General features: G+C 47.8%; 5 protein-coding genes across 5 annotated transcripts; 3 read left to right on the top strand and 2 right to left on the bottom strand.

The window, feature by feature from the left end:
* Positions 1-1,944: 1,944 nt before the first annotated feature.
* On the top strand, positions 1,945-4,311 carry ace1 (putative C2H2 transcription factor (Ace1); the record flags this gene model as incomplete). Its single annotated transcript, XM_032088420.1, has 5 exons — positions 1,945-2,473; positions 2,530-2,741; positions 2,793-3,025; positions 3,076-3,348; positions 3,396-4,311. The coding sequence occupies 5 exons, from the start codon at positions 1,945-1,947 to the stop codon at positions 4,309-4,311; spliced, it is 2,163 nt and encodes a 720-aa protein (XP_031934931.1).
* Positions 4,312-5,085: 774 nt separating this feature from the next.
* Positions 5,086-6,743, bottom strand: BDV37DRAFT_276789 (tRNA threonylcarbamoyladenosine dehydratase; the record flags this gene model as incomplete). Its single annotated transcript, XM_032085630.1, has 3 exons — positions 5,086-6,341; positions 6,404-6,506; positions 6,561-6,743. The coding sequence occupies 3 exons, from the start codon at positions 6,741-6,743 to the stop codon at positions 5,086-5,088; spliced, it is 1,542 nt and encodes a 513-aa protein (XP_031934930.1).
* Positions 6,744-8,049: 1,306 nt separating this feature from the next.
* Positions 8,050-9,710, bottom strand: ssuA (RNA polymerase II subunit A C-terminal domain phosphatase). Its single transcript, XM_032090796.1, has 2 exons — positions 9,649-9,710; positions 8,050-9,443 (listed from the first exon to the last, which is right to left on the bottom strand). Exon 2 carries the CDS (start codon positions 9,327-9,329, stop codon positions 8,457-8,459), a length of 873 nt encoding a protein of 290 aa, XP_031934929.1. The 5' UTR covers positions 9,330-9,443; positions 9,649-9,710; the 3' UTR covers positions 8,050-8,456.
* Positions 9,711-10,163: 453 nt separating this feature from the next.
* Positions 10,164-11,266, top strand: BDV37DRAFT_265291 (nicotinamidase). The gene is made up of 2 exons (XM_032083766.1): positions 10,164-10,304; positions 10,366-11,266. Exons 1-2 carry the CDS (start codon positions 10,256-10,258, stop codon positions 11,019-11,021), a joined length of 705 nt encoding a protein of 234 aa, XP_031934928.1. The 5' UTR covers positions 10,164-10,255; the 3' UTR covers positions 11,022-11,266.
* A 218-nt stretch (positions 11,267-11,484) lies between these two features.
* Positions 11,485-13,132, top strand: BDV37DRAFT_265286 (GIG1 family protein). The gene is made up of 4 exons (XM_032083765.1): positions 11,485-12,149; positions 12,206-12,388; positions 12,453-12,637; positions 12,726-13,132. The coding sequence occupies exons 1-4, from the start codon at positions 11,858-11,860 to the stop codon at positions 12,861-12,863; spliced, it is 798 nt and encodes a 265-aa protein (XP_031934927.1). The 5' UTR covers positions 11,485-11,857; the 3' UTR covers positions 12,864-13,132.
* Positions 13,133-14,067: the final 935 nt, after the last annotated feature.

Below are 14,067 nucleotides of genomic sequence, written 5' to 3'. Positions count from 1 at the left end.
TAAGTGCATACTCCGGATATCCTGGTGGGTCAATCAGGAGAATAGGCACTTGCATAAGTACTAGTACTCTGTAGAGCCTCTTTTCAAACATTTCTCCAGAAGAGGACAGATCACCAGATTATTGGTGGAGGAGGGCTCTCGTCGCTCTCTATTGTTTGGTCTTGGGAGGAGAGTACTATTTACTTTAACTTGACAAGGTATAGCGGGGCCGAACGGTAATTCCAATGGGGTAAATCCCGCAAAAGAGAAGCGGGAAAGAAAGCAAAACAAAAAAATAAAAACAAAAGAAAAGAAAAGAAAAGAAAAGAAAAAAAAAAAAAAAAATAACCTGACAGAAAGTCAGCAGTCACCGACAGTTGGACTCTGCCTGAGTCACCTAATTGGCTGCCGTTTGATTTCAAGCGGTCGGAGGATTGACCAGGAAGAGACCAGTGCAGCAGCTCATCGTCATGAGGCTCATGTACATAAATTGAGGTGGAGGTTGTGGCCATGAGGCGAATGCTTACTGGCCCAAGATGAAAAAGCTCTCAGAAAGGCGAGGAGTATCTAGAACATAGGTGGATGAAAGTGAAGATTAGTTGGCATGTCGTGTACTACTAGTTAGTAGTCTGTACATGTACTACGGCAGGTTCTTTGACCCGGTCCCGGCCCTACGAGCGACTTGCCAATTTCAGAAATGGTCCTTGCGAAAGCGAGCCAATACAATTGCTTACTTCCCGTTGGCAGTGTCGAACATCATATGACGAGAATGGTGATGATGATGGCAGTGATGCACTGGTGGAACTCTAAATATTTGGACTCCAAGCGTTCGCAATCCTGAGATTACCATCTTGTAACGCTACATGAAAAATATCCCCTGTGTATATTCATGGCAAAAAAAAAAAAAAAAAAAAAAAAAAAAAAAAAAAAAAAAAAAAAAAAAAAAAAAAAAAAAAAAAAAAAAAAAAAAAAAAGGAGAGAGAGAGAGAGAAGGAAAAGAAATTTTCTCTATAGTTCAGTGGTTGAGATTCGGGTTCCGCGGGGACCAGAAAGGGAAAAAGGGTTCAGATTCAATCAGGAGTCTAGCCGTATTGGTGGCTATTTTCGGAACGGCTCTTCCGTGAGAAACGAAACACAATCTGGGGGCCAAGTGGGATATTTTACTGGTACAAGATTGAAAACTCAGCAACCCTTGATTGACATACATCGGGAAAAGTGGGACTTCAAGGACGCGGAGAAAGCGAGATAACGGTCCCGATCCATTTTCAAATAAAGAATGAGAATGGATAATTGAGACGGGAGAGAAAACATAGGCTTAAGTCATTGGAGATTGCGTCGTTACGGGTACGTTGGTGTATTGGGAGTAGCCGCTGAACGATGGGCTTACGGCCGAAGATCCCTGGCCAGTGGGGCAGTAAGGCCACGAGTATCCAATGATGGCAGCTGGGACCCACCAGGACTTTTCCAATTGTGGCTTAGATTCCCTCGTCTATCAGGCAGACATCCAAGACGACTCAGCCTCCATCGTTGTCTTTCGTCTTCCAGACATATCATCGAATGTCTATCTCCATCATCTCCCTCGAAGTTCCATATCTACAAGGCTTCAATCCTCCGACCTCCTGCTGCCTTTTTCCACAAATTGATCTTCTCTAAGTACTACTCTATACCAACAGTTTAGAGCGCTGTCAGCCGGCTTCCGCTCCACGGGGCGCCTACCCCTTTTTGTAATTCTCGATTTGAATGACCGGTTCTCGCTCTATACCCGCTCCTTCACTTTGGCGTCATAACAATACCAAGAATAGTAAGAACTGCACCTCGACCACAACTACCTTTTTCTTCGTCTTCTTTTCCCTTTTGCGCCTTATCGCATTGTGCTATCGGCAGTGACCTATAGAATGGCTACTTATTTATGGACCGCTAGACTACTAAATATCGACCGACATCGCTGTGAGCGACTCATAAACCATGTCTTCCGCTCAGCCTGTCGATGAATCAGACCGGCGTCATCCCCGACGTCGAGTACTTAATCGCCCCCCTCCCTCACTCTCGAGTGACTCGTCACCACTCCCGTCGAATCTGCGCTTGATCAAAGGAGAAACTTTCCACTCTTCCAGCCGGCCCCGGTCCGATCGTGATCCAGTACTAGATTTAAAACTGCTACCACGCCGCTCTCCTACATGTCCTAAAGCCTTGGAAGCCATAGCTGCCGGCCAGCGGCGTATGGCCCATATCCTAAACCGCTTCGACCTTGATTCTCTTTCAACGCGCGACTCATCGGAACCCCAAGACGAGCTCCCTGTTCCTCGAGGTATCTTGAGGACACACGTTAAATCCCGTGCTTCAAAAGACGATTCTACCAAGCAATCCGAACCTACACCACAGGAGCCCAAAGAATCCCGGAAGAGGATTCGAAGAGTGAACCACCATACATCCGACAGTGGCTTGGGCAGTTCTATTGGCAGCATCGAAACCATGTCATCTACTAAGGGCAACGGTACGTAGTTGGTGACAAGTCATTCTTTGTCCGCTATGGGGCTAACTCGCCGACAGTGACAGCTGGCCAAGTGTGTCAAGCTAGCGTTGGACACAAATTGTCTGCTACTGCACGCGTTGAGATACAGGGCCGTATTCTTTTCCCCCTGCTTATGAAGGACAAGTTTCAGCTATTCCACCCTCTTGTCCGATGCGCCCATCAGCAGATCGAAAAAGACCAGCTCAAGTGTTTGCGTGACGTCGAGAAGACCCTTCTCTTTTCAACTCCTGTAAGTTGACCACCATAGTAACCTCTTGAGCATCGCTTATATCTCCTTTAGGACGTGAAGGCGCCGACTACAGCCTGGTACTCATTCTGCCGATTCACGATTCACTGCCTTCACGAGACTTCTGGTTACCTTCGGGGCAGGGATTTGACCTTGCCCAACGATGTGCCATATTCGAACAACTACTTCCTCGACCTTATTACCCAGATCAACCGCTTCGCAAGGATCCGGGACCGGTCCCGACAAGAATCAGCGATCAACGGCGAGAAGGCCGCCATCAGGTCCATGTATGTTCATGTCCTTCGTTTCGGGAAGATGATGACTGATTGAGCAATAGTGAGCCCCGACTTACCCTTGAGGGCGGCATGTCTGAAACTGGACGGCCTGCTGAGCTTGTCATGCACAAGGATGGCAAGTCCATTTCCATGCAGACGGGCAAGCCGTACGACGAGCACGCCATCCCGACCTTCAAGCGTACACTAAGTGTGGAAACGGTCGATGAGGGAGTTGAACGGTCCATGGCCCGCCGCAAGAAGAACGCTCCCCCGATGGATATCAACCAAAAGTGCCAGTTCTGCGACAAGGTCTTGAAGCGACCATGTGATCTTACGTAAGTACTATACTCTCATCCAACATATACATGCTAACAAGTAGCAGTAAACACGAGAAGACCCACTCGCGTCCTTACAAGTGCCCTGAAAGGGGTTGCAAGTATTTCGAATTGGGCTTCCCGACCGAGAAGGAGACGGAGCGTCATTACAATGACAAGCACTGCAAGAACCCCCGCTTGTTCAGATGCCATCAGCCTGGCTGCACCTACGCATCTAAGAGGGAGAGCAATTGCAAGCAACACATGGAGAAGACGCACGGTTGGGTGTATGAACGGACAAAGAACAACGGCAAGAACAAGCCTATCAAGCAAGGTTCCGCTCAACCCACTCCCCAGACCAGCGGTATCCCATCTCCTGCTGCCTCCAACCCGACGGGCGATTTCTCTACACCCACGACAGGCCCCACGGTTTCCCCTAGTGAGCCTCCTCTCGCTTTCCCTGAGGCAATACCCTTCTCATTCGCCGACCCTCCCGTTCCAACCCAGACCGAGGACTTCCAGCTGTTCTCGAACAGTCCCACTTCGCTTGGTGGTTCTCCCTATCATAACATGAATGAAGCCCAGGGATTCCCGCCTGGCGCAAATTTCGACCTGAATCAGGCCCATGTGCCTGGTATTGGTAGCCCTGCCTCCGGATCGAGCGAGTTTCTCACACCACCCTCTGGAAGCACTCATTCACCTTATGATCCTATCAATCCATTCCCCGACAACTCACTGTTCTCCTTTGAGCCATACATGCAGCCAAAAACCGAAGAGAGCCTGTTGTTTGTGAGCGGCGGATTTGGCGATGTGCCCAGTATGTTCGAGCAGAACCCCATGGATTTTCTGACCGACCCAATGTACAACTCAACCTTCATGGGCTATGAGACTGTCCAGCCGCAGCTTGAGGCCAATCCAAATGCGCAGTTTGGACTGGATGGTTGGGATGATTTCATGTGCAAGCCCGACCAACCTTCCATGTAAAGTGGAACACCATGAATATGGTTATTTTTGTTTTTAAAAATATGTGCAATACTTGTGGTGTTTGGATAGGGGCCTCGTGACTTAATGGCTTTACGGCGGATTAATGGTGTTCGAATGAGCAAGAATTGGTATCATTGGCAGGGGGAGTTTTCATCACTATTCTTCAACAAACGCATATTTTTATCATAGCAACATCCCAATGCTGTTGAAATTATTTTGTATCGTGGATATCCGAACTCTGGATGTCATTATTTCAAGGACACAATTGCTAGTTCCGTCTAATATCTGGACGACAAATTGCTAGATATCTACACTCTTGCTATTAGCTAGGAATTCCATCTCTTGTCTCAGATCATATTCATCCTTTCCTTTGTAGTCCATCGTATAGTCCGTTTCCATTTTGACTGGGGAACTCAGGATTCATGTAGTACACATGAAGGCCAGAGTATAGATGTTGTCTTGTTACTGTCTTTGCATTTTAACAACTCCCTTGGGAGAGTGTTGCACAATGCATGTCCCTGTCACACTACCTTCACCGTTCTTCGACTAATGGAAACAGGAATCCATAGAAAGTCAGCAGTAAGGATTTAACCAATCACTCTTGTTAACCTACTGCAGGTGGCTCCAATTGCCCAGGTGTGGTCAAGCTTTCAACCTGTTCAAGAAAATCTACTCATTTCCGTGTTCCTAAAAATCTTAAAGTATTTCTGTACAGTGTCAAATACAGTAAACATCATGCTTCATCATATTTTATGTTACAAAATTGAAAGTCATCTACCGATATTTCTCGTAGAATCCTGCCTCCTCCATTCGCTCCTTGACCCTCTGAATGGTTTTCTCGTCGTACAGCTCTTCGGGTTTCTTATCACCCAGAAGAACTTCCTTCTCGTGCTTGGCACTCTCCTCCTTGGTCATACACACAAAATCCTTCAGCTCGAAGGGAAGGAACTTCTGTCCTTCCTTCTCCCACTCAGGGTCAGGCACAAAGCCGCGAGCTGGCCGCTCCCATGGAACGAGAATGAGTCGGCCAGGAAGGCCGGTGATAGCACTCTTTCCTCGCCAGATTTCGTCCACAAGGAAAACGACGTCATCCTTGGTGATTGGAAGACGGAGGCCAATGACATGTTGACCAACCTCAACTCTCGCCAACCGTTCCATGAAACCCTGGGTGGCCGTCTGGACCGAATCGTATATCTTGTCCTTGCCTTTTCTGGCAATGCTGTAGTCTCTTGGGTAGCCTGCAATGTCACAGATGACATGGTTTGCCACGGTATATCCAAAGACTGCAGGCATGGTTCCAAGAACAGGTAAGATTCGTGCACGGAAATCTGGCAGAACGCTGAGCTCGCCAACCTGGCCCTTATTGAACTCTTCCTCTGCAAGCGGCAACAGACTAGCCTTGCCTGGACCGGGCTTCTCCGTCGAGAATACTACCGGGATACCAGTGCTTACTCCGAGGATCTTAAGACGTCGGCGAGTGCTGCGCGAGAGAGGATCGTCCGTGCTAGTCGAGATATCACCCACTGTAACGCACGTAGGGTCGGACTTGCATCCTGCGCCCATAGAGGAAATCACGGGAATCGAGTTTGAATGGCAGTAATGTAGCAGCTCGACTTTTGAGGTAATATTATCGATACAATCCAGCACGTAATCTGGCTTTCGCCCTTTGTCGCTATCGTCCATCGACCATGGAGCAAGTAAATCATCGGCAACAGATCCGCTGAAGAGTTCGTTCCGACAGTCAAACTTAGTCCATGGTGTAATTTGTTCCAGCCGTTTGCGGATGCAGTGCACCTTCGGCGTACCGACGTCGGCAAGCGTCGCGAGAGCATGTCGGTTTAGAGAGGATAATGTGACTTGGTCGAAATCAATCAGTCGGATTTTAGAAACACCCGACCGGGAAAGGGAGGCTGCAGCATGCGATCCGACACCTCCACATCCCACAACTATTATGAATGATGAACGAAGCTTCTCAAGCCCCTCGTCGGTGAGGAAGACACGATTGCGGGCAAGTTGTTCAAGGATAAGCTCTAAGCAAAATCAATAGTTAACTAACAAGTCGAGAGAATTGCCACAAGATATAGGTATTTACCGTCGTCATAATCTCCCATCTGCGCTCTGCGCGCAAGCGCCGCACTGCGCTCATCTTCCTTGCTCAATTGTTGTACAGGGTCTGCGCCGCCGAATTTGGTAAGCTGCATGCAGAGTTAGCAATGAAGAGCGTACTATATATAGTGCAAACAGAATACCTTCCCGGCAATATGTTTCTCATCGATACTAGGAATAGAGGCTTTCAATTCCTTGACGGCTTCTTTCCTTTTGAGCGCTTGATATCCAAAGATAGCTCCTGCAACAGCGGCCCCCGAGAGCACGGCCGTAGCGGCAAGCTGTGTCTGCTGGGAGCCAGCGTGCCGCTGTAACCAAGAAGACATTTCAACAATCTATCTCTGGCACCTTCTCTTCCGGATTCTTTGTGATTTCTGGCTTGAGAGCGCGGGGAACAAACGTCAATGGACAGTTCAAACGATCTAGGAGTTTGTCAGGTCAATGCGCATAGGATTTAAGAATGAATAGTCCTTGGTAAAATTCTTTCAGGGCCAGGAAGTACTTACCATTGCGATTTTCCAGGATAGAGCGCCTATGCCTCATACGTAATGCCATAGAATTTCTCGGAGTCTCGCCGGCGGTCACTATATGGTCACGTGAACTACGGTCAATTAGTTCTAGACAAAACACAGATCATCTCCGTCCTTGCTCTCTCTCTCAGCAAGTTGGTTATCTTAATCTGGCCGGCAAACCAGGTGAGTTACTTACGTGTCGTTATTCTAATCTCGAGTGTTTCCACTGACTCAAACGCGTATAGATCTTAGAATGACTGCTTTTCTTAATCCCGATGACGATAACCCTTCACTAGAGCTTTTCATGACACCTGCGTAGTATCGCACGATACAAGGCGATGGACTTTATCCTTCGCACTGCCGAATGGAAGAAGACATCATGCTGCAGTGTGGGTGATTGAGACAAGAACAGAGATCTAAGGGATTACCAAAAGCAAGTCTCTCGCGTACCTGTGGCGATGTCGCGTTGTGTTCGCATGGTTGAACACACAATATATCTTCCAAAGCTCATATCCTATATTTTTCAATGCTGAAAATCTAAGAGATAGGCTGTGCTTACACACTTTTATCTTCGTTCTTGAACCCTCGTGATTTGCTCAACTGCGGGCCCCGAAAGGAGTCCTTCGGTTTACTAACATTGTCTTTAAAAAATGTTCTCCTCGAGATTGCTCTCCTTTCAGCTTCGATTAACCCACCCCAGCATAGCAGACGCATGTATATCCTAACTCCCCTCGCACTGTGTAACCAGTTACTTCACATACAATATGGCCAAAGAGGAAGACAGAAAAGAAATGACCTCTCTGATTGACTCTTGACATGAGCTACTTTGCTAGCTAACAGACAAATGCTCTTGTTGTTTTCTCTGCTTTACTTCCCCTTTGTCTTTCTTCAATGAGTTCATAAGAACATGATCACAAGCCCGGTGACGAGGTGAAACCAAAAGCCAAAGTTGTATGGTATCCGGCAATTACGTGTGCGAACACGGTTCACTGCAGCCTGGAAACCGATGAGAACCTGAGAGCTAATCTGAGGGCCAATCACCAATCCAAATGTTTTGTTTATCTTTTTGCTTTCTTAGTAAGGATGTGCTGTTAGAGTTTGGCAGTTGAAGTACATTGTTATTCTATCTACATGAACTATGTTCAGGAAATTTCATATCGATCATTACAATCCATCTTTGTTCCCGGTGTTAAGGGTGATCTTTAGCTTGGTCATTTAAACGTCTCGAAGCCTTGCCCGTAAGGGTATAGAATGAAGAGTATACGGAAAAAGCTAACACGCACGGATTGCAAATAGATCATACGCTCGATTGTAGAAGAGAGAGGAAGGGTAGAGGTCAGATTTCCATTGCCAGTCGCGGAGAACGAAGCACCCAGATTACTACCTAGCCAACGAGAGCCAATGTTCGTTGACCCTGACGGAACTTCATCTATCGGGTGTGCATAGAATTTCCTGAAAAACAAAAGGGTATAGAGATTCTGTAAACAGATAGATTGACATGTAATTAGAATTTAAAACTTCTAACGGCTAGAGCCAAGCCAGAGTCCACAGTGCCGGCAAATTCGGCCACTTCTCCTGCCAAGCCGCAAGAATTTCCGGGACCTTCTCATCGAAACTCCTTCGAGCTTCACCGGTTCCATTTTCCCAGCCTTCAGGATTATTCGCTTTGCGTTCTTGGACGGCAGCCTCGTTGAGTCGATTAGCTAGTTCGAGAATGGCCTTTCCTCCGACCAGAGCTTCCTCGTGGTTATCTTTAATATCGACATTGAATACATGGACGGGTCGGTTGAGGAGCGATCCTTTATTCATGAGATCGTCCACAACGGCATCCCAGCACCGCTCCTCACAGGTGATGATGACATCGACCACACCGCCCTCGGTCCCTAAGGCGCCTTTGTCGCCTTTCGAGACGTGGTCCACGCGGGGCATACCGGGGACCCAGTCTTGGAAGCGCTCCGGGCCCCATTTCAGGTTCCGGTTGCGTTCGAGCATGTTTAGAAGCCCGTTGTTACGATAGAGCCTCTCATCCTTGGAGAACAATTCCTCGTACATTTGAGAATACGAGGTGGTATTGAAATTGTACACATTAGGTTGCGTAATGGATGGGCCTGGCAGACGGACCAGGGAGCCCGTCCCAAAGGAGATAACAGGGAAGGGAGACGGTGCAGTAGATAGACGGAGATGGGCTTCCATCGAACGGTTTTGGTTCGAGGCACACACCGTGCAAAATCTAAGTTTGTAAGAGTCTGACTGCTGCTCCTGGGAGGGTGCGGCTGCAGTCCCGTCTGAAGACTCGGTTTCCGTTGGTGCTGCCATGGCAGACTCAGGAGGGGGAGGGGGAGGAGGCGGGGGATCCGGAGTGGCAGTGCCCGCACTGGCTAATCGTGGATCATAGACCATGTTGCAAAGAATTATATGCAGACCAACACAAGAATAAGTGTGTATGTGTGATGAGGAAGGGGAAGGGTTCAGTAAGAATCAAGGAGGCTGGAAGATGTGTTCACTAGTAGGTCCCTGCAACGACTACGCGGCATTAGCAACGTCACACAGAAGCAATTCGGTGAGTAACGGCAGCAGAAAGCAAATTGCATTGAGTTCAGAAAGATGAAAAGCGTATAAATAGGTTTGTCCGCATAATGTTCTCGGACAGCTCCAATAATAGAGATCATCATGTAATTGGGATAAGAAGACGGGCGAAAGAAAGGAAGAGTGTCCGTACCTTAGAGGGTCGTCGCATTATCTGCAATTAGGTCTACTAACTATAATTCTGCGGCTGCGTTGGTGATGAGCAAGGGCCGCAGCCCTGGAAGATAAACAGTGAAGAACTTTGCGAGTATTTTGCATCCGCGTCGAAGCTTTTGTGGTCACGCGTGCTTAGTCATCGCTAGCTTTCCCGAAGCTTCCTCAGGTATCCACTGTACCTACCCACGGATGCCTCAGGAAGGGGTGGGGTCGATAACGTTCTTTTGGCAAAGATTCAAGACTCCCAAACGGACTGATGGGCTTCACCATTTGATCTGCATATACTTTTCTAGTTTGTATTTGTGACATCTGAAAGGAAGCCTATTGGACTATACAACTACGTAGCTCGTATACTACCATGCGTAGATATCAGACAAAGAATGTATGCAAGGTGTCGCACACTCTGAGGGGTAATCAAGCGAATCTCAGTAGAAAAGGTCACCCGGAATTGCACCAGGAGCTCCCTTGCGTTCTATCGTAACTTGGCCAGTAAACCTCCCACTCAATAACCACAAGAGAACCCAAACACCGGGCCAGCTGTTCCAGAACAAACTAGTGAAAGAGAAGAAGTGCAAGAACTCAAGATGAAGGCAGCCTTACTCGTGGTTGACATGCAGAACGACTTCTGTCCACCTGTGCGTCGCCTTCAAAAGCTACATCATATTACCTAGAATGTCTGACACTGATTTCCAACAGCACGGGGTTCTTCCAGTCCAGGAGGGGCGCGCAATCGCACCTCTTATAAACCATTTGCTGACTCTTCGGGGGTTCGCGGTACGAGTGGCCACACAAGATTACCACCCAGCAGACCATATCTCCTTTGCCAGCAGCCATCCCCCTCCCAACAACCGCCCTTTTGAGAGTGTGATCACCGTGAACAACCCAGCACCGGGGAAAGCGCACGAAACCAAACCACAGAACCTGTGGCCGGCACACTGTGTTGAGGATACCGAGGGCGCTGAGATTATCCCTGAGATCAATACCAGTAACATCGACCTATATGTGAAGAAAGGTAAGCACAGTCAGGTGGAAATGTACTCCGCTTTTGCCGATGCTTTTGGGAATGTTGATCCTTCTATCACGGCTCAATCGGTCGATGCCGATCTCAAGGACTTCCTGGCCAGTAAGGGCGTCACGGACGTCTTCGTGGTCGGGTTGGCGGGCGACTACTGCGTCAAGCATACAGCTATTGATGCCGCGAGGGTAGGCTTTAATAGTTACGTGGTTGAAGATGCCACTCGGTGTGTCGTGCCAGGTTCGGGTTGGGTCGGAGCGAAGCAGGAGTTGAGGGAGGTGGGAGTATCCATTATTCAATCGAATGGCCCTGAGATTTCTGGTCTGGCAATCTGAGCTCTCATATCGTATCGTTCAAATGTGACTGACCAGGGTGGGCTCTTTCCGAATCATTGTTTTGTTGGATGGCGGTGTGCTTCTTGTTGATCCGGTCATCATAGATAGTGGTTACCCGAACTGAACGATGATTTCACTATCAGTCTAAATATTTCAATTTGAGATGGAGTTACAGCTTTCGATATGTCCAATATACTAATGCAAACTGTATCCCCGATTTGATTGATACTAAAGTAGATAAGGACAAACGTGTATACCTTACCGCGGGCCACTAATGCAACGGCCTCGACGCCACAATTCTTCTAGTGACCAAGTTCGATGTAATAGACTAATAGTCACATAACGATATTCCCTGACATCCGAGGGGACTTGGACTCGAATGGAATCTGATATCATACCAATTTGGACCAATATCCCTACGACGTCCATGTTATTCGATACGAAGCTACGGCATGACAGGTCTCCACTGTGACGTATGGCCGCGCATCCCTTCAATGCCGGCAACCAACTCCAGCTAACGAAAGGCTACCACCGATCACAGTGCTGTGCAGAAGAATCTCCAGCTAGGTTGAGATCTCTGATTTGTCCATCATGAAACAAGGGCGTGTAGCAGCCGGAAGCCGACAATCCCTTCTTGAATGGTTCCGCGGGCGTGGGTCGATATAACGACGATCCTCGAAACCGTCGGCTGCCACGTCCCCGACCGTTATTAGGTATGGGGTAATCAAATCACGTCTCCTTTCCTCGGGTCAAGGGATGCTCCCCCTGTTCCCACACAACACCCTATCTGTTTTCTATCTGCGAGAGGTTGTTATACACTGGCTACTGGATCTTGTATGTACGTCATGGCGACCACGCTTAGACCTTCTGCTTCCGCCGCGACTTTCGCTTTCCTCGACAGAAAGTTAGAAGCGCCCGATGTGAGGGTTCCTACGACGCTCTCGCACCAGACGACCAACCTGTCGGGCGAATCCTTGCCGTATTGGCTGGTCAACGTCCCTCCCGACAGATGGCCGGCTGAATGCCCAAGCTTTCTCCGTGGTATCTGTGAGAAGAATATCCAGATACTGTCGACTCCTGACGAACAATATGAGAGACAAGGGTGGGAACTAGTGAAGGAGATTATCCGTAAGTGTTCGACAATGTGTGTAGGGGATTATTGGGAACCGCATCTAAGTATCTAGGCACCAATCAAATCGATCGCTTCCAACGCCTTCCCAGTGATTTAAGAAAGTATCTCGAATATAAGGAGTGGATTGTCGCCGAGTATGGGTCAGTCATGCGATTTGTTGTAAGGGAGCGACTACGCTGGGGGGAGGGCAGTCCTGACGACCTCAAACCCAGAGGACGCCCGTTCGAGTTTGACGGTGAGTTCATGTTCAATCTCGCGGGATATGGGTCTCTGAGCCCAGTCGCTGATGGCATTTGTAGAGGATATTCGAATTTTGTACAACGACTGGCCGTACGGAATCGAAAAAGATATCATCCATTTAGTGGTGTGGACCAAGTTCGAGCTGGAAGATGATCCGGTGACCGACGATCTGACACCGCAGGCCAGGCAGAAGATCGATAACTATGTGAAGAAGACATTTTGCTCGCGAGTACCATCAGAGAAAGTATGTATCCCGTGCGTGTGGTGGTTATGATGTCTGCTGCCTTCGTGATTCCGTCCCATGGTCAAGTGACGACTGACCATCATTGTAGGTCATCTGGTTCAAAAATTGGAAGTCTCTCAAGTCAGTGCATGCGGTAGAACACTTTCATGTCATGTTATATAAACCAGATCCAGAATTCCTGAAGGAAATCACTGGAGGGGATGTACCGATGGTTGCAAGGACGTGAGGGTTGTTTATGAATGGAGGTTCTCGACCATTGCTGCTTCAAAGCGAGAGAGATCCCGCCGTCTTTTTTTCTACTTTGGCGCTGATTTGGATTGGATATGTTTCGGGTTAGTTAAATTATGCTTGTTTTCGTCTTAGTGCCGTCCAGGGTCATGGTTTTTTCTTTTTTCTTTTTCTTTTTTTTTCACTCCTTTCTTTTTCTTTCTTTTTTTCTTCCCAAACGACTAGCTCTAGGTTATCTTGTATAGAAGTTGATAGGATAGAGTCAATAATCCAAGACCGCCACTCGAGGGGTTGTCTGTATAGAATGGCTGGATGTACAGCATCAGTACTGCAAACCGAAGTACTCCGTAAATTACTGGCGTCATGGAAATGGAACGTTCATCGAACAAGCTCCGAAGACGATGAGAAACTCTGAATGGCTACGCAATCCCCACTTGCCAAGATGTACTTACGGCCCCTCTATCGATGGAGCTCTCGGAGGATCGGTGAGAAAAACTTCCTTCGTTGAGCATGTGTCGAGGGGACATTCTCTATGGCTCAATGATTCCACAGATCTCTGACCATGAATGATGGAAACCTTACTGTATGCAAAAGAAGTCCTTTCAGCTTAGATCTACCCTTAGTCAAAAGAGGGGTACATACATGAACTGCATACATATACCACTGTGGCATGGATGTCTGTAGGTATTGGGGTGAATGGTGGGAAATGGGAGATGATCTTCTGTTGAGATTCAAGCATTCCTTTTTCAGAGCATACTAATCTTTCTCTTTTTTTACCCTCGAGTATCCACCGCAGCTTATATAAATCATAACCCACCTCAGCGGGTACCGATTTCCTCTTCCTCGCTTTTCTTTTCCAATACAAATTCTCTTTGATTGTTGAGGGATTTTTCGAGGGACAGAAATCTGGGGTGTAGTTCCTTGTCTTTCATTCCTTATGAACCTGATTGATATCAGGTGATTGAATTGCAGTCCAACAACACGTTGTGGTGGTTTCTTTTTTTTATTGATTAAAGAAGGAACAAAAACAGAAGAGAACGAATACGAACTTAAAAATATCCCCAACGCGACTACTACTATTTTACCACCACGACGACTTCTATTCTGCCCCAAGCGACAAAACCAACAAGATTGTTCATTGTACTGTACTTGTTCCCAGGTAGTAGGCAGTCATGGCCATACTGTCGCATATCCGCCGCCCG

The sequence above is a fragment of the Aspergillus pseudonomiae genome (assembly GCF_009193645.1).
Source record: "Aspergillus pseudonomiae strain CBS 119388 unplaced genomic scaffold BDV37scaffold_149, whole genome shotgun sequence".
Taxonomy (NCBI): domain Eukaryota; kingdom Fungi; phylum Ascomycota; class Eurotiomycetes; order Eurotiales; family Aspergillaceae; genus Aspergillus; species Aspergillus pseudonomiae.
This window is presented reverse-complemented; position numbering and strand designations above follow the sequence as displayed.

Coding starts and splice junctions, on each gene's coding strand:
- BDV37DRAFT_265286 (XM_032083765.1), top strand. CDS start 11,858: ATGTACGTCATGGCGACCACGCTTAGACCTTCTGCTTCCGCCGCGACT. Junction 12,150..12,205: donor ACTAGTGAAGGAGATTATCC/GTAAGTGTTCGA, acceptor CTAAGTATCTAG/GCACCAATCAAATCGATCGC. Junction 12,389..12,452: donor ACGCCCGTTCGAGTTTGACG/GTGAGTTCATGT, acceptor TGGCATTTGTAG/AGGATATTCGAATTTTGTAC.
- ssuA (XM_032090796.1), bottom strand. CDS start 9,329: ATGGTCTATGATCCACGATTAGCCAGTGCGGGCACTGCCACTCCGGAT.
- BDV37DRAFT_265291 (XM_032083766.1), top strand. CDS start 10,256: ATGAAGGCAGCCTTACTCGTGGTTGACATGCAGAACGACTTCTGTCCA. Junction 10,305..10,365: donor GCAGAACGACTTCTGTCCAC/CTGTGCGTCGCC, acceptor CTGATTTCCAAC/AGCACGGGGTTCTTCCAGTC.